At 49.9% G+C, this 17,771-nt stretch overlaps 4 protein-coding genes across 4 annotated transcripts; 2 read left to right on the top strand and 2 right to left on the bottom strand.

Annotated features, from left to right (window-relative positions):
• Positions 1–2,596: 2,596 nt before the first annotated feature.
• Positions 2,597–4,910, bottom strand: VE01_02483 (uncharacterized protein). Its single transcript, XM_018271992.2, has 2 exons — positions 2,968–4,910; positions 2,597–2,897 (listed from the first exon to the last, which is right to left on the bottom strand). Exons 1-2 carry the CDS (start codon positions 4,432–4,434, stop codon positions 2,790–2,792), a joined length of 1,575 nt encoding a protein of 524 aa, XP_018132616.1. The 5' UTR covers positions 4,435–4,910; the 3' UTR covers positions 2,597–2,789.
• A 33-nt stretch (positions 4,911–4,943) lies between these two features.
• On the bottom strand, positions 4,944–7,202 carry VE01_02482 (uncharacterized protein). The gene is made up of 3 exons (XM_018271991.2): positions 6,758–7,202; positions 5,666–6,696; positions 4,944–5,611 (listed from the first exon to the last, which is right to left on the bottom strand). The coding sequence occupies exons 2-3, from the start codon at positions 6,096–6,098 to the stop codon at positions 5,088–5,090; spliced, it is 957 nt and encodes a 318-aa protein (XP_018132617.1). The 5' UTR covers positions 6,099–6,696; positions 6,758–7,202; the 3' UTR covers positions 4,944–5,087.
• A 3,531-nt stretch (positions 7,203–10,733) lies between these two features.
• On the top strand, positions 10,734–15,067 carry VE01_02481 (uncharacterized protein). Its single transcript, XM_018271990.2, has one exon. The coding sequence runs from the start codon at positions 12,513–12,515 to the stop codon at positions 14,406–14,408; it is 1,896 nt and encodes a 631-aa protein (XP_018132618.1). The 5' UTR covers positions 10,734–12,512; the 3' UTR covers positions 14,409–15,067.
• A 354-nt stretch (positions 15,068–15,421) lies between these two features.
• Positions 15,422–17,716, top strand: VE01_02480 (uncharacterized protein). Its single transcript, XM_018271989.2, has 3 exons — positions 15,422–15,778; positions 15,845–16,580; positions 16,633–17,716. Exons 1-3 carry the CDS (start codon positions 15,480–15,482, stop codon positions 17,275–17,277), a joined length of 1,680 nt encoding a protein of 559 aa, XP_018132619.2. The 5' UTR covers positions 15,422–15,479; the 3' UTR covers positions 17,278–17,716.
• The last annotated feature ends 55 nt before the right edge of the window (positions 17,717–17,771 follow it).

Raw genomic sequence — 17,771 nt, 5'->3', positions numbered from 1 at the left:
GATGTTGGTTTGATGGTTTAGATCACTTACCTGGTTGGCGTGTTGATATCCTGTTGTGCGAGTGCGGTCATGTGGTGACTTCTGGAGAGTGGGAATGGAGAGGAGAAGAGGGCGTATTTATACTCGTCATCTCGAAAGGCGTTTTAGTCTGAGACTGTTGAGGATGTTCTGTGATGTTGTGGTCGGCACGGTGGAAGCGACGGCGTTTCAGTGAGAGACATTTTTGGTGATGGTGAGGGCGGAGGATGAAGGAAGGAGGAGGAGGAGGAGGTGGTTGTGTATATGTTTCGAGATTTTTCTTTGAGTGATGGAGATGGACAAAGGGGTCTTTTTACCCCTGTTTTGCCGCACGGGCCGAGGCGGACGGCGAAGGTGAATGTGCTGTTGGGGCGTTGAAGAATGACTATCTTTCTTTCATTCGGAATCTGAGTAGTTGTTGAACAAAGAGGCTCTTTGTTCAAAGTTTCGGTCATCATGTTTATAATTCATACTAGTTCTTCGTCCACTCAATCCTTGCCCAATTTGTTGCAGATGTTGTAGAGGGATATCCATAGCGAACCTATCTCGACAAGATGGGACTATTCCTTGATAGGAGAAGAAGATACGGGGGGTTATAGCTCAAATTGGGTGATAGTTCAGATTTAGCTATGGTCTTAGTCTCTCTGGCGTGTCTAGGTCCAAGATATATATTTCTCACCAGCCACTGGCCAACGTTATAGTATCTTTACTTACTAGAAATTCATGGCGCTGGCAGATTGGTTGATCGCAATTCACACCAGTGAAACGGTCCTTATTCCGGCTTCGAAACGTGAGACTCTTGAATGGTCCTGCTGGACATATCCGGCTTTCACCGTTGCGTCTTCATCTAGAGTCTGGAGCGCAATTGGTTAGTCATGACACACACCAGCAGAACAGTGTAACTTCTCAGCTTCAAAATTTAAAACTCTGTAATGATACTCTTAAACAGTGTACGTCACCAGAGTTTGCTGCTGCTACCATTTCCCGAGTCTCAAGATGCCTATAAAGTTCTTTTAGAGCGTCTGCGCCAGTCTCCTATTTTGCCACCATATCTAGGACCTTTGAATATTGACGCCGCCTCCTTTATTTCACAATGAGACTCCTACTACTGCTCATGCTTTGTGCTTCCATTGTTCATGCCTGCGGCAACTTCCGGTACATGTGCTTTAACAACAATGCAACTCCTGAAGCGATCACGACGGCGACCAAAAAAGTCTGCGACGGTTTAGGCGAGAGCACCTGCGCTTGTAGTGGCTCGACAGTGCCACACTGTGATCTTCCCAACTATGATAGAGTCATGGAATTTGCCGAGAAGTGCCAAGTCATGGGCGATGAATGGTATTTTTTGGGATGTGAAGCAGAGTATGACCAACTAGCTCGAGGATGGTTAAGGAAGCATAGAACGTATTTAATGACAATTTCTAGCGATTGATCTTCCTGTGCTATGGTAGGTGAGTGTATGGAGGTTGAGGAGCTTTCGGCCGTTGTATGGAGTTCTCCATTGGAGTTTAAGCTCGGCCGACCGTTAGCAGGTTTCCTGTCATTTAATACCTTTCAATGTAGCCTAGAATCAAGGTTGATATCAATAATAATGCCCTTATAGTGCGTGACATTTGAAAGTTCTATTCTGCTGAATAATTCGGCAGCAGGGCCGATGTTGAGACTCATGAGCAACACCTCTCAGTTTGACCGCCTGCCGCCGCCCCTGACGCATACAACAAAGAAGAGTCCGTCGTGCACTTGAACTAGCATGAAACCCCTGAAGCTTCGGTTTTGTTCGCCACCCTCCACTTCCATCGAGTAAAATCCACAACCCTCTTGTTCAAACAAAGAAACCCCTTCATACCCCGCAAAGCCCCATTCAACCAGCGTGAGCAATAATCCCATTATGAATCCTCGTCTCATTCGACCTTCTCATTCGCCTACCATTCAATATCCCCCCATATAACCCCCGATCCTACAATCCTCTCTCTCCCCTTCCAAACCCCAAAACACCACCCTCACACAGCACCACCACAACCATCAAAATGTGCAAACAAACAACAACAACCTACACCTGCCTCCCCGCCCATCTCACCCACCACATAAGCTTCTGCTCCCTCATCCCCCTGCCCCCCACTACACTCCATCCCCACTCCATCATCACCTTCCCCTGCAACGACTCCCCTCCAAGTTCTCACTCCCACCCCCATTCTACTCCAGCTCCCCACCCGCCACACAATCATGGTGACGGCGGGGGAGAGCAACTAACCCTTTCCCAAGCCCAAGAGTTAGTAGAGAAATGCTCTCGCGCCGAGTACGCACTCGAGGAGAGCAAGGGTGAGTGTCACGGGTGTCATGTTGAGAAGGCGTGGGCGCGGAAGGCGGAGATGGGGTGGCATGGGGAGCATTGCTGTGTCATGTGAAGGGAAGGCAGAGAGTACGAGGGCTATGGAGGTCAGTAATAGTATATTAGCACGAAGGAGAGGAGCGAAATTTGAGAAGCGTTGTGTTTTTATTGGATATGCTATTTTTGCTTCTGCTGATAATTTTCGTGAATGTGGACGAGGTCGAAGTAATGAGGTCGTCCTTTTTGAAGCCGCGAAGTTTAATGATAGAAGCAACAGCTATTGTGGCTCGGGAATGTTAATATACTCCGCCATTTTCAGGCACTGAAACCGTAATTCGTCAAATGGAATCACTGGCAAAAGAGAATCTAGCCATGGCGACTGAAATAGGAAACGCGGATAATAGCACCTCTCGTAGTCCCCCCCTCCGCTGCCCACTCTCGTCTACTGCAACCCCAACAGCTCCCTCAAACTGGTGGCTCTGATTCTCATGTCGTCGTTCTCCATTCTGAACAAGGCGGTATCCAATGACTTGCTTCCTGCCTGAGTAAACTGCGATGGTGGATCAGCATATATGCTATTGATAATCAAACTTCATGACCCAGTTTCCAGTTATACTTACCCGAACTTCCACAACAGATATCGCTGGGCAGATATGAGGGTCACTCGGCGCCCGATTCAGCCATTCTCCCAGTCCTCTCTCGTCAAGCTCATCATACGAATTGTATATCTGCCTGTTATCGTACCAGCTATCCACACTCACGTAGACGATGCTCATCACCGGGTACTGCGACATCAATCTGAGTAACTGTCCTCCTTGAGCCAGAATATATTCATCGTCAAACTTATAACCCTTGCCAAACACTGGCTCATCGAATGAACAGGTATTGACACCCATGAAAGATGCAATATCCATGCTTCCGCTTCTCCCACCAATAAGCCCCTGCACGATGGTTCCCTGCAGTTCGTTCGCCACGATTGACCAAAAGGTAGCAGTGTACCGCTTGTCGTAGTATTGCCCCTTTGCATAGAGATTCAGGACGACATGGTTGTTTATCCTGAGGTAATCAACCTCTTCCTGAGGCACATTGACAATAAGTGCAATGACGACGAATCCCTTTGTGGCACCAAACTGAGAGACAGAACTGAGAAGGCCTATGTTCCCGTCATGCTGCTTGTTTACGTCGCCCTTGCGGTAGTTGAAGAGCACAACCCTTTTGGCGTTCGACCTGTCAACACCTTCCTGCGTGGCAAGCATGACAAGTTTGTCTGCAAGTGCGCGCGCTTGCTGAAACCAAGTGGAGTTTGTCTTTGATATGTTGCCAAGTTGCTCCTGGAGGTATTGAATGCGGCCTGCGCGTTTGTTGGGGTCATAAAGATATTGCATGGTGATAGTTGTTGAAGTCCATAGGTGCAGCATATGGCCTGGGCCTGTCACAGCATCTTCATTTCCGTCAAACAGGTAAGGAGGGTTTATATCGCTTGTGGCGAGTTCAGGGATATCGTCGTCGTTGGGGAAAAGCACATCTTCTGCCAAGGAGACTGGTTTGGCGACATTTGGGGGAAGCTGAAATGGGCGTGCATTGGCAACCTCCTCAGTCTCGGGAGTGAGAGGCCACATGAAGCTGCAGACAGCATTCGGGTTCCCGTAATTCGCACGGTAAAGGGCGATGATCTTATTCAAATACTCGCCAGAGCCCTTAGTGATATTGCCGCTAAAAAGTGGCTGGAATCTACTCTCCAGTTTGTTGAGTCGGGCAAGGAGAGCAGGAATCTGAATGGAGTGAAAGTAGTTGTATGTTCGGTTTCCATAGATAATCGAGTAATCTGGAGAAACCTCCACAGTGCCATCTCGGGCCAAGCTGACTTTCTCTTTCATTCCAATGATCGTGATTGCATATGCACGAATGACATCTTTATCTTCGCTTTGGCACAGAGCCGTTGCAGCTGCGCAATGCCACATGTCGCCAGACCATCCGCCAGGGAGGAAGATAAACACGGTGGGACGGTCTGGATAAGCAAAACCACCAAGGCCCGTTGGAGTCACTGCGCGATTGGTGAAAGTGGTTGCATTGTATAAGTCCGACATCGTGGCGAGGAGAATAGTCGCGGCGATGGCCGAGGAACTATGCGTCGAGGGGGTAAATCAGTTATGACAGAGAAACTATGCGTTGAACAATGCCCTTATCGAAGAACTTCTGACCGTCAGTTTATCCTTTGAACTTTTTTCTCGGGGTGATCAGTAGTATGTAATTGCCATCTCCATGATGCTGGACGTAGACCTTGATAGACTAACCACCCGCGCCTTCCCAATGTTTACAGAGGGACACCACTCGTGCCTTCCCAAAGTTTCATGAAGGATACCATTCGTACTTTCTCAAATTATAAACAAGGACACTTCTCGTGCCTTCCTAAAGTTTGACAGGGGACGCTGCTCGTTCCTTCTCTAAGTTTGAAGAAAAACACTATTCGTGCCTTCTCAAAATATGAAGACGGATACTGATCGTGCCTTCCCAAAATTGAAGAGGGGCAGTGAAGTCAGCTACCATTTAAATTGGCTGTGGTCGGAACAAAGATGCTTAATCACTCAGGCTACAGTTAATACATAAGTTACTCGGACTCGGAAATGGAGTCAAGAAAAGGGCAAATTACACCAGCGCGAGATAGCAACTGCAACAGCTGGAATTGTGTTCACTATGAAACAAGAATACCTAGCCCTTCACCCACCTCATCTGAGAAAATTCATAGGCCAACTGTCTTCCTCGTCTCCTCAGTCAACTTGAACTTGTGCTTATCCACCCCTGTGATGCCAACATTGATCTTGTAGAGCGCGCCCCCGTTCCGCGCACTCTCAGGGTACAACTTCGCATTCTCAGCGGACTCGCTCGCCGTCGTGATCCACAGGTCTTCACCCACGAACGCACAGCACGTCACGTTACGCGTCGGCAGTATGATCTCGCCCACCGTCTTGCCCTCAGGACTGATACGCAGCACCTTGCCATCACCGTACACGGCCTGCCAGATGTAGCCTTCGACGTCGATGGCAAATCCGTCGGGTTCAGAGCCAGTATCGAGCTTCCAGAAAACGCGTGGGTTGCTGATAGCACCAGTGGCAGCGTCGAAGTCGTAGGCGTAGATAGTGGCCTCTGTGGAGTGTACGAGGTAGAAGGTGGTATTGGAGAGGGACCAGCCGACACTGTTGGGGATGACGAGTTCGGAGCGGTGCGATGCGCGGTTGAGGTTGGAGTCGAAGCTTAAAAGGTGCCCTAGCATTTGTCAGTCTTAACGAGGGGATATCGCGCTGGAAAGGGGAGAAATACCCTCTGGTTTACACGGTCCAGCGTGGAAATCAGTCATGGTCGCGATCCACATTCGGCCCTCGGAATCGACGTTCCCGTCGTTACTCCTCATCCGATCATCTCGAGCCTCATCCACGTCATCGTAGAACTTCTTGATATATTCGTACTTCCCTGTGTTCCGGTCCAGGATCGCAATTCCAGTCTTTCCGCCTATCAGGATCTTATCCTTGCTATCGACGCCCTCAATATCTGCCGTAACGCCAACTGGGATATCAAAGTCGATGGTCTTGAGCGATGTCGGCCCTTCGGCGATATCAATCACGTGGAGCTTGCGTTGGATGATGTCGACGAAACGGAGGCGGTTGTTTTCGGGCTCGTAAAATGGGCCTTCAAGGAGGTCACCATTGGGCCTGAGGTATGGCTCCTGAATTTCCCATCTCTGTAATTCCGGCATGTTGTTGGACGGGCTGAGCGTGTCTTATCTTGAGGCTTCTCTCTAGCTCTGACGGCCTTGGGTCGCAATTTTGATCGAGTGGCCGATAACAGTGCAATTCGATCAAGGTTGCTTTCGAGGGTCGTCGAGGGAAGCGCAATTGAGAGGAGCAACGGATATATGAGAGATTTTACAGACAGAAGAAGTCAGGTGGCTTCTTCGAGACTCATATAAGAAGCCTCTATCTCTTACCTGCGGAGCTCTCGGAAGGACGGTCCGCGGCGCCAAAACGGGGTTAGGCCAATCGATCGATCGGAGAATATAAGGCTATCGGCCAAATATACTTGTGTTTATATATTTGTTGAACCTTGAGGGCGAGGGAATCGAAGGAATTCTAGGCCTTTCACCTTTATCCGATTAGGATGTTATCGAGAGCGGGGTGATGAGGGGTTTCATTAATCTTATCCCCCTTGCTATGTATCCGTCGTTGGTCACCTGATATTCACAAGAAAGTCGATGAAGTTTATCAAAACCATGGTCAGTCAAAGCCATCATCAGTAACAAGATGCTTTGATATTGCTGCGTGGTGCCTTTTAGGAGCAATAAATCTCAGGGTTTACTGGTTTTCTAACATCAGCACATCACAGTTGATTGTTAACACAAGGAACACTGGGCGATACCTAGTATGAATCCATTCGACGCCGAGGAAAACGTGATAAAAGGTATGTGTGCTATATCAAGTTCAAGCTCCTCTTCTATTCCATGGTGCACTGGTGTTTGGATGGGAGACAGGAGACAAGAAAGCCATATGGCAGTATGTCAATCACGTGATACACATACACTTTGAACTTGACGAAAACAGGGCTGGAAGGCTGCAGGGTCTGACTGACAAAAGTCATGCAGTGTTTTTCATGCAAGTCATGAACGATGTTGCAGGTACGGAATAAGCAGGTCGATATGACCTGGATCTATTTACAGTCATGTGATACTGTGTGTGTCCTCCCCCCCACGCTGGCGTTTTTGATGGGCCATCAAAGGTGAGGCGGACACTGCATGCATGAAGCCTCACCTAAACAGGCAAGCCGATGAGAAAAAAACGACACCAAAAGCAAAAACTAATTCATGCGGAAGGAGACGTGCATGAACCGGTCCGCGCATCAAAGTGTTAAAAGTTGATGGCACAGGTAGAGTACTCTTGTGGTGATTATCTACCTTACTGATCCGTTTGTGGCAGGTTTCACCTCCTATTTACACAGTCTGAAGATCTTGACTGTAGTATACGATGGCCACAAAGCTCTGCTGGCACAATAAACCTCTGCCGTATGCAGGTTAGAGCTGTTAGATACAGCATATGATTACCAAAAAGCTGGTGGTGTGCTTCAAAAGTGTAGTGCCCAGGATGCGGAATTGCAATGTGCGGTGACCGACTTTTATTTTGCCTGAAACTACACGTCGACGCTCTGTGGGATGGACATCCAATATACATGAGAAATACATGTCACCCCTGTTGTGGGCATGCAGGTTGGAGGATATGCAGCCGCGGGACAATGGGACCTTATGGTGGTTTGACCGCTGACCGCTAGATCTTGAACATCGATTTTAGAGGGATCCAATGCACGCAGTGTCTGGGTGCATGACAACGAGCGTTCGAACCTCTCACCGTTGCTAACTCTGCAGAAAGTCGGAGACAAGCCCTTGGTGCTTCTCATCCCCCACGATTATGTACGTCGAAGCTCACCCCAGCCGTCACCAACAAGGCATCATTTACTGGACGCGTATGCATATCCTTGGCAATGGGTATACCCGCCTACGGGTACGCCTTGCACAGACCCCGTGTAGGAAGGGCGCGTTCACTAAATTGGGCTCGGCCATCAGCGCGTCGGGCCACTGGTCTGTTTGCTACGGGGTATGAGCATATTTGTCTTCCGATTCCGATCAGCTAATTCACCGCACCGACCCATCACAGGCACCATCCGAACAACTCCGTGCCTTGGTGCTCATCTCGGACTCGACTTGACCGACGCTTAAAGAGGAGACAATTAATTGTCACACCGTCCAATTACTTGGCTAACCCAGCCGTCATGCAGGGAGTAGGTCCCTGCGATTGCTGGATTCCGACAAGTCAGCTAATTTGCGCATGCTGAACTAAGGAAGCTTGTTGGGTGGCAAAATATTTTCACAGGTGTGGCGGTCTGGACTGGATGCGCGAATGGCTTCTTCTATGATGATGTAAGGTCTAAGCCATCATTGACACAACGACGAAAGTCTTGGCTGGGGGGGTTGTGAGCGAAGGAGCGAAGGATTGTGCACAGCTTTGCGTCGATCTACACGAGAAATTAGAGCTCCCTGTCGGGCCGTTTTTTTTGTTGCCGTGATCCCAGTATGGCTTCATACAGTTATGATTCCAGTCAATTTCATGGAAAACAACACTGATGTTGGGCATTGTCCTTGGGTAGGATTGCCTTGTTGGCTGCGTCGCGCCTTGCTGGTCCCGTTGCTACCTGCGTATATTTCGATGCAAGGGTTTCCCTTCTCCTGTTGTCGGCCTCTCAAATGCCAACGAAGGCTCCTCATGCTCCTTCCTATTTTTTTTTAACCCCAAATTCGCAGAATCTACCAGCTTCAGGTACAAATTATCCAAGCAATTCAGGCGTCAATTATTTACATGGGCAACGGGAACTTCTCGAATTGTTTACCGCCAGCTCGGGTCGGTCACTACTGTATGCACTGCTGGGACTGCTGGGGTTTTAAGACGGGATTAAAATGGGGCGAGCCTTTTCTTGCACCAAAAAGTACGTACTACATGCAGGACCATGTATTCAGTGCGTACAGACGGTGTGAATCTCACTTTAACCGTGTTTCTGAGAGGAAGTACTTCGAGTTCAGCGTTGTACGACTCTGCTCCTTCGCTACCAATTGACATGTAGCACTATGAATGGCTTCTTTCCGTCGCATTCAAGTTTGCACACACGTCAGAAACGGTTCGCGTTTACATGCATGTTATCTATCTCCTGGTTGGGGACCGACCACAAACCATTCCCACAACGCAGGATGAAATGGCAGGTCACACTCTACCATTGAGAAAAAACCACAGTGGAGTGTCATGGGTGAACGCCTTTTAGACCACCACAGCACTGGAAATCTGATCGTATATTCTGGGGCCCATGTAGAGCTACTGTATCTCATCTTACTGGAGGCCACGCAACCAGCCAACCACCTTCACTCCTACCCCCACAGTCTTTGCACTACAGCTCGTTTTTAAGATGAAATAATAAACCGATCTGTTCCACATGACGATATCTATTTCCGGCAAAGCGAGACCATAGGCCCTGTGAAAAATTTGAAAATCTCTCGCGTTGGTGTTGTGTCTTGCTTCCTTGGGCAGTTCGACCGACGCCAAGCCCCCATGATGAAGGTTTGATGCGGTGGGAATATTAGCACACAGGCTCAGAAGCAAAATCAACGTCCCGTTTTATGCTCGACGTGTGAAACAGTCATACTCCTTGTCGGCAGTGCATGGACATATGCAGTTGCTGGATTTATATGCACTCCGCACTTCACCAAGTCCACTCACAAAGACAGTACATCCCAGTGCACGTACTCAGTAGTGGTAAATACTACTCTACTCTACGATACAGGTGCACATCCTGGACGAAGTCAACCAGTGGCTTGCTGCGACATGAGATGTAATGAGGATCATTCCAAGGCACACGACTGGGTATCCGAGGAAATGAATGGAAGCCAAAGGCACCAGCGAGGCGAAGCAGCTGGGAAGCAACCTTGGGACGATCAGTCCGTCATCACCACCTTTTCGCCCTGGCGCTACCAAAGCGAAGCTGACGGACGCCACTGGGGTACGTATGACACTACGTTCCCTCCAGTTTTCTAAGTGCACGGGATTGATGGGACTCAAAGCACAAGCGTTGTAATGCAAGGCAACAATAAGATCTGAGCGTCTGTTTTACACGCCACTCGGATCGCTCGGCGAGGGCTGGTCGCACAATGGGTTGAAAAGCACAGGGCGGCGTGCATGAGGAACGTGGAAGCAATTTAATACCCACAGACAGCTTTTGATTGCCTGCATTGCCGGGCGGGCTGAACTTGGCGCTTTCGACGAAATGCCACGGACCCGCGGGGGGTTCACCTTGCATTTGGTGCTCCCTTGTTGGGCCCACTGTGCTAGAGCGGTAGTGCCGACCGGGTCGTGCCTCTCGGGACATTTCCGGATACGTATGTACGATGCTGCACAATGATTGCATTGGGATGATAATTTTGAACTCGTGGTGCACACAGTGCCTTTCGTCATGAGCTGTACACTGACCATACATGTCCAGGAGTAAGCGTGTCGGACGCTCTATCTGTTTTAATCCTCGATCCCTGAGCTGTGGCGGGCAGGTATGTTTTACCAGGTGTCTTTCTACTGTTTCTTCCTTGCAAAGGCACAACTTCCTGTCAGTTGCGTTTCGTCCAATGTGATTTACAAGGGCAGGGTTAGATTGATTTTGCACAAAGCCACTGTGTGTTTTGGCCACCAGGGGTTTACCTCAAACCCTCTCTTTTCCTCTGTACACTACGTAGGTACTCCGCACCACAATACCACACCGGACTCTGGGCTACCTGTTTCTGTTCTAGGCGTTGCTCTCTCTCGTTGGATTTTGTCCCTAGTGGCTCGTCCCGCCTTCCCCGGTCCACTAACAAAAACTGATTGTACGACGGCGCTGGCGTGTCGAGTCCAACCGTCAGTTCGGACCCACGTCGTGAACCGAGTTCCTGTAAAGATCTCCGCCAAGACGGTCAGGACGACTTCTTAGAGCGAGTGCGGAGCACACGCTACGACTCACCCGGAGTGGGGTGCAATTCTAACCCCCAAACAGTCGCAGGATCCTTTCCCCGGCCGGAGGTCATGATCAGCTGGGACGTGAGACGCCGGGACTGATCGAAACACTACTCCCGATCAGGAGCAGTGGTCCCCTAGTGTGTTGGAAGCTGATGATCGCTGGATAGTGAGGCGATATGGTTCTCAGCCAGCAACTCAGCAACCGAAGCGCCTCTAGATTATGTCGTTGGTTCGCCCGTTAGACTGCGCGGAGCGACCAGGGTAGCCAGAGTAGTATCGGTATGTGTGATGGGATACAGCAACTGGACATGATTGCGCTGACGCAAAGATTATGACATGTCTGCACAGCCAACACCGTCGATTTACCACTGATTTGCAACGTTCACCAAGGGTACTTTGTTACCTTTCAAGCTACTCGCAACTCATCTGGCGTTGACCCGCACCGCAGTATTGTGCTAAGCCTGCAGCCAGTACCTGTGGATCAGTTACCCTGAGGGGACATCCTTTCTCCCGCTTACGCCCTACACAAGCGTGAAAGGCTTCCCTATTTGGAGTAACGTGTTGGGGGGCATTTGGCTTTCTCCCCGGTCTACCCACGGTATACGCCAAGAGTACTTTCAATGTTCATCAAGGTGCACATAGCCCCACACTAAGATGCATCCCATGCCCTGGCTGTTGGGACATCTTTTCTCACAGGAGGACAACGGCTAGGGAGCCCAATGGTCCCCCAAATATGCGTGGGGCTTTCCACCGTCATATGCAGAGTAAGTCGCGCTTCCGCTCATGCAAACTCTTTTCTACGGTTCCCACGATACGGGATTTATGAGCCCTAGGATGTAAGGTTACGAAGGCTGGCTATCATGACGAGAGTCTACCGCTGTTCCTGTTAAGCCTGGCCAACCGGATCCAAGTCAGCTCCATAGTACGACGAACCACTCACAACTCTCAACTCATTCTTCATTATTTGACTGGCTCGCCCACAACAAATAGACGTCGTCCCTCCTTCCGTAATTTGTTCTTCCTCAATATATTGCACCGACTGTTGTGCTACTGGCCTGGACGCAATAGAAGCGCGCCAATCTCAACCTATACATCTCACTTGAAAACGTTACTGCTCATAGCTGACGGTAACCAAGATCCAGCCGCCTATCGAATCAACGGCGGTTTGGTGCGACTATCCCTGTCCAACAGCTCATCATACATTATAACAAGAGATCCACGAAAAAGCAAAAACACTACCATCACTCGAAGTCAAAATTTCAAGCTGAAGCGATTGGATTTTACGCGGTGATACCGGAAACTTACCTGCCTACGCTTCGGAGCACCGTGGTGGCCTTTTAGGCAACCCGCCATCGTCCTTCACCCTGGCTGTGCAAACCATTCTCTACAGGCCAGCGCCCCAAGCGTTCGCTGCTTCTACCTTCTTGTATCCTGCAAATTCCGCACGAAGCCTCAAGGAACAACAGCCCAGTGTTGTAGGGAGAGGCCAAATACAATCTGATCCAAGCCCCCACGGCAGTCCAACTTTGGGGCAGGACGGGCAAAAACTCCCATGTCCCGATCTCTGGGACCATAAAGGGCCAGGAGATCAGGGCTCAATGTCACAGAGGCCGGCTCCGTCTCGTCCTGTATCTCAATCAACCGCCGATGGCCGGGATGATAGTTCGCCCGCTGGTACTTTTCGGGGACAAGAAGGTCAACATGCTGGGCTTGACCATGGAGATGAAATTTCTCGAGATCAAAATTCACAGCAGCTGAGCCAGCAGCCAGCAGCCCAACCCCATGCACAAACTTATCCGCCAATGACGCCTGGCGATAATTGTGCACCTGGTGCTTCTCGGGGAGTTGGCGTCCATACCATGTTAAACCCAACGGAGTCTGCAAACAGCCGTGTGCAGTCCACGTTTAGTTCCAATTCCCAGATGGCTTTCGTGGATCGGTCACTACCACAACAGACCACTCGCGCAGTAATACCACCACTCATATCACGTCTAAATCAACCTCCGAATAGTCCTAGTTTATTATCAGCGAACGCCGGCTTCGCCGGGCGGCGCAGGAGAAGTTTGGCCCCAAGCGTCAATAGAACTGTTAGTCTCGGCAATGCGGCGATGGGAGGCCAAAGACCCTTTGTTCAACCACCACCTGAATACGAGTCAGGGTGGCCGCACGTTGTAGTCCCGGGGACTGGTGCTTCGTCCGAAATCCCACCGGTGCCCGCCATTCCTGCACATATTCGAGGTCCTATCAATTTGCCTCCTCCCGTGTCTGGGCCACCTTTAAACCGACGAGCGAGTGTTGCTGTGATGGGAGGGCCAGCAGCAAGGTTACCGAATTCACAGAGTGTGAGCCCGAACTCTCCATACTCTTATAGCAGCCACCCATCGCCCGCTGCGATGACTCAGATGAGCCAGCCGCCTTCTGGCCCACCATATTTCACAGGTCCAACTCAAAGAGGAGCCGTCCCAGAAGGAGGTCCGTCACAGGGAAACCTACAAGAACCAGGCCCCTACACAACTCACCCACCGGAGATAATGCCCCCCCAAGGCCCCGTTAGCGGTGGGCATGACCTGCTTTGGGCAGCAAGAAATGGCGAGTTCAACATACCTGTGGATGTGGATGTAGGATCAATTGAGGCTGGTAATAGACGAAAGCGCAATGCAAGCGCCTCGGCGCGTTTCCGCAAAAGGACCAAAGATAAAAAGGAACAGGAGAATAAGGAGATTCAAGACAGAGATAAGATGATAGCCTACCACAAGGAACGGAGCGACTTCTTTCAGGCTGAAGCAGAGAGAATGTGGCGCATGTTATGCGACAACCCGGCGACCAGAAACCAAGCTTTACAAGCGCCACCACGGAGTCCTATTATTCGGGAGCCATCTCCACTCTCTCATGACCTTTCTCCCGGCTCACGACGGCAGTCCCCCGGAGACGACATGACCCAAGGCGAAAGACCTGCAAGACGAAGGCGACTAGATGATCAGGGAGAATATGGACGCCCTGATAACCAATCCAGACCAGAAGAAGGGCAGAATATGCAATATCTCCCTCCTACCACCCCATACGCCAGCGCACAGCCTCGACCAGAAGGAGGCCAACACCCACAGCATCTACCTCCCCAAACTAGAAGCGTTTCTGGCCCTGTGGTGGTTCCAAGTTGGCTTTCCAACACCGCTGCGCAACGTCCGCAATCTACCTTCTACCCCCCAGGTGGCAGTGACCGATCGTGGCCAAGTGGACAACTACCACAGCCACCACAGCAACAACCACAGTACCAAGCACAGTACCAAACGCAGTACCAAGCAAATCAGCAGGCAAATCATCAGGCAAATCATCAAGCAAACCATCAAGCAAATCATCAAGCAAATCATCAAGCACAACAGCAAGCACAACAGCAAACGCAACAGCAAACGCAACAGCAAGCCCAGCAGCAAGCTCAACAGCAGGCGCAACAACCGACTCCGAAGCCAGGCGACTCTAGCGGGCAGCGGCAATAGGGTCGTCACTATCTATCATCACTCCAAATACTACCTACCGAAACACACCCTTTATCAAACCAAATTAACCCAACGGTGCCACATTACAACCGAATCTGCAAGCAACAACGAACTATCATACTATCACACTATCATTTATTTCATATTACACCACATTATATATTGTACCGGATCATCTGTTGTACCACACTATCTGTTATTATAACTCGCTCTTATCACGGCACACTGCGTGTGCCAACACCACCGAAGAATTGCATGGATCGGGCGACCGAGCATACCTATTTATACCCCTTTTGTTTCTCAGCGCGGCGGAGTCTTTTTGTTATCGTTTTGTTGTTTTTTCTGCAGCGGCGGCGGGTGTTTGGAGCATGGAGCTTATATGCCCAGGTAAAGGGCGAACTGGGCGGGGAGGGAGGTTTTGTAACTGTTTATTTATATCACGTACTGGGCGGAACAGATTGGGAACTACCAGGATGGCGGGGAGAAAGTCTTAAGGGGGTTATTTGTTTGGAGTTTGGGGAGACGGCGACATTGACGGCAGCTGAAATTGGATATATACTGGCAGTCTTCAAATATAAGAGGACTATCTGAGTGGAATGCCGGGACATACAGCAACATATACATATATAGTATCGATAATACCAAATTGTTAAGAATGAGTGTCGTTGCAGTTCAGATTACCTATCTGCAGACCAGGGGTGGCCGCATAATGGGCCGCAGATGACATACAGTACGTGACAGCTACCTACATTTATACATTGAAATGTTTACAAAAGCACATACTTATATACGCACCTTAAAAAGGACAATATAACAAGTATAATGTCCCAAATCAAAAAAATATATGTTTTACAATACCAAGAAAACCAACAGCGGCCTTAGATTAATAAGGCATCTCATATTTTGAAGGCCTAGATTCGGAACAACCGCGGCAATATAGCGCCAAGCCCACTATCGTCATATGCTGACACCACTCCAGTCCACTCCCCAATACTTCCCCCCCGCACGGTAACCCCGCATCTAACATTTGCCTGTTGTTGGCTCTTTCCCTGAACTTCTATTCCACTTGAGATGCTCGTTCATAAGCTCTATTCTTCCTTCCGCAATGCAGCATTGTCTTCTATAGCCCACTCAAAACCTTCCTCGTACATTACGCGCTTCAAAGCTTCACCGCGACTGCCGCCAGCTTCGAGCCCGCATAAACAATACCAGCTTTTTAGCACACAGACCGCCCTTAAGATGTCTTCCGACCTTTCCGTCGAATTGACAGCCCCCAATGGCGTCAAGTACACCCAGCCCATCGGCCTGTACATCAATGGCGAGTTCGTAAAGAGCAGCAATGGCCAGAAGATCGAGACGATCAACCCGACGTGAGCCCAATCCTGCTCATCTCACCGCCAGTTTCATTCCACAGAAACTAACTGTTGATTTGACAGCAACGAGACCGCGATTACTTCCGTGTACGCAGCCACCGAAGACGATGTCAACGCTGCAGTTGCCGCAGCTCGCGCCGCCTTCAAGAACCCCACTTGGCGCGACATCCCCGCCACGGATCGCGGGACGATGATGTTCAAGCTTGCTGATCTCATCGACAAGCACGCGGAGACGCTGGCCACTATCGAGACATGGGACAATGGAAAGCCATATAGTGTGTCCCTCAATGACGACGTTGCGGGCAGCGCCACGGTCTTAAGATACTATGCCGGCTACGCGGACAAGAACCATGGCCAGACCATCGATGTTGGTGCCGATAAGCTTGCATATACTATCAAAGAACCTGTCGGTGTTTGTGGTCAGATTATCCCGTGGAACTTTCCGCTCGAGATGGCGGCTTGGAAGCTGGGACCGGCATTGGCGTGTGGTAACACGGTTGTCCTCAAGGCAGCTGAGCAGACCCCGTTGTCCATTCTATACATGGCTAGCTTGTTTAAGGAGGCTGGTTTCCCGCCGGGAGTTATTAATATTATTAACGGACATGGGAGAGAGGCTGGAAAGGCTCTTGCGAGCCACTTGGATGTCGATAAGATTGCGTTCACTGGTAGCACCACTACTGGTAAGGAGATCATGAAGATGGCATCCATTAACATGAAGAACATTACTCTCGAGACCGGCGGAAAGTCTGCGTTGTTGATCTTCGACGACGCTGAGCTGGACCAAGCCGTCAAATGGGCTGTAAGTTTCCTCCACAGTTTTGAAGCAAACGAACCCAACCTAACATGCATAGCACATCGGCATTTTCTACAACCAGGGTCAAGTCTGCTGCGCCACATCCCGCATTCTCGTCCAGGAGGGTGTCTACGACAAATTTGTCGCCGACTTAACCAAATACGTCTCCGAGATCCAAGTCGTCGGTGACCCCTTCGCCGCAACCACCAGCCAAGGCCCTCAGATCACCAAGGTACAGCACGAGCGCGTTCTCGGCTTCGCCCAGTCCGGCAAGGACCAAGGCGCAAAGCTGGTCTGTGGTGGAGAGAGCTTCACAGACGTTGGTGACGGAAAGGGATACTTCGTCAAGCCCACCATCTTCTCGGATGTCAAGCCCGAGATGGACATCTACAAAGAGGAAGTCTTTGGTCCCTTCGTGGTCATCGCATCTTTCAAGACCGAGGAGCAGGCTATCCAGATGGCCAACGACTCGATCTATGGCCTGGGATCAGCTGTTTTCACGCAGAATATCCAGCGCGCGCATGGTATTGCGAGGAAGCTGGAGGCGGGCATGGTATGGATCAACTCCAGCAATGACAGTGACTTCAGGGTGCCATTTGGAGGTGTGAAGCAGAGTGGTATTGGTAGGGAGCTTGGAGAGGCGGGACTGGCAGGATATACGAACTCGAAGGCTGTGCATGTTAATATCGGAACTAGGTTGTAAAGTGATTGAGGGGTTGAGGAATGGTGGAATGGTGGAATGCCTTCCCTGAAAAGGGGTATTTATCGTTTCACGTGATGTTTTGGGAGGCCAGCTTGGACAAATTATTGTACATTTGAATCAGCTGGCTGGATATAGATGTCCCGTAGTACTCTATGATTTAGCACTATTCTAGAGGGACTATAATATCATCCATCTAGCATATGTATAATGAAGACTGGGTAAAGAAGAGGGGGTAGACGACCTCCGGCTTTTACTTAGCTGCTACTAGGCCCGCAATAAATCTATATACCCTATAGATTAACATTAGGTTTAGTTTATGTTACTACTACTCCTTCTTTTTAGCATAGGATGTCAACCTCAGAGCTAGTTAATGCAAAAGGAAACGAAGAGATAATCCTAGCTTAGACGACGACGATCTTAAAGTTGACATTAATACGGGTATAGTGGAAGGGGACATTAGACTCTTCGATGTGCTCTGCTATGAGGATGTCTGC

Source organism: Pseudogymnoascus verrucosus (assembly GCF_001662655.1).
Source record: "Pseudogymnoascus verrucosus strain UAMH 10579 unplaced genomic scaffold scaffold_9, whole genome shotgun sequence".
Classification (NCBI taxonomy): domain Eukaryota; kingdom Fungi; phylum Ascomycota; class Leotiomycetes; order Thelebolales; family Thelebolaceae; genus Pseudogymnoascus; species Pseudogymnoascus verrucosus.
This window is presented reverse-complemented; position numbering and strand designations above follow the sequence as displayed.

What these genes read in the sequence shown, in the direction of transcription:
- VE01_02483 (XM_018271992.2), bottom strand. Translation starts at nt 4,434, where the DNA reads ATGTCGGACTTATACAATGCAACCACTTTCACCAATCGCGCAGTGACT. An exon ending in TATCTGTTGTGGAAGTTCGG is followed by an intron (nt 2,898 to 2,967) that starts GTAAGTATAACT and finishes CCACCATCGCAG; the next exon opens with TTTACTCAGGCAGGAAGCAA.
- VE01_02482 (XM_018271991.2), bottom strand. Translation starts at nt 6,098, where the DNA reads ATGCCGGAATTACAGAGATGGGAAATTCAGGAGCCATACCTCAGGCCC. An exon ending in TGGACCGTGTAAACCAGAGG is followed by an intron (nt 5,612 to 5,665) that starts GTATTTCTCCCC and finishes GACAAATGCTAG; the next exon opens with GGCACCTTTTAAGCTTCGAC.
- VE01_02481 (XM_018271990.2), top strand. Translation starts at nt 12,513, where the DNA reads ATGTCACAGAGGCCGGCTCCGTCTCGTCCTGTATCTCAATCAACCGCC.
- VE01_02480 (XM_018271989.2), top strand. Translation starts at nt 15,480, where the DNA reads ATGCTCGTTCATAAGCTCTATTCTTCCTTCCGCAATGCAGCATTGTCT. An exon ending in ATCGAGACGATCAACCCGAC is followed by an intron (nt 15,779 to 15,844) that starts GTGAGCCCAATC and finishes TTGATTTGACAG; the next exon opens with CAACGAGACCGCGATTACTT. An exon ending in ACCAAGCCGTCAAATGGGCT is followed by an intron (nt 16,581 to 16,632) that starts GTAAGTTTCCTC and finishes TAACATGCATAG; the next exon opens with CACATCGGCATTTTCTACAA.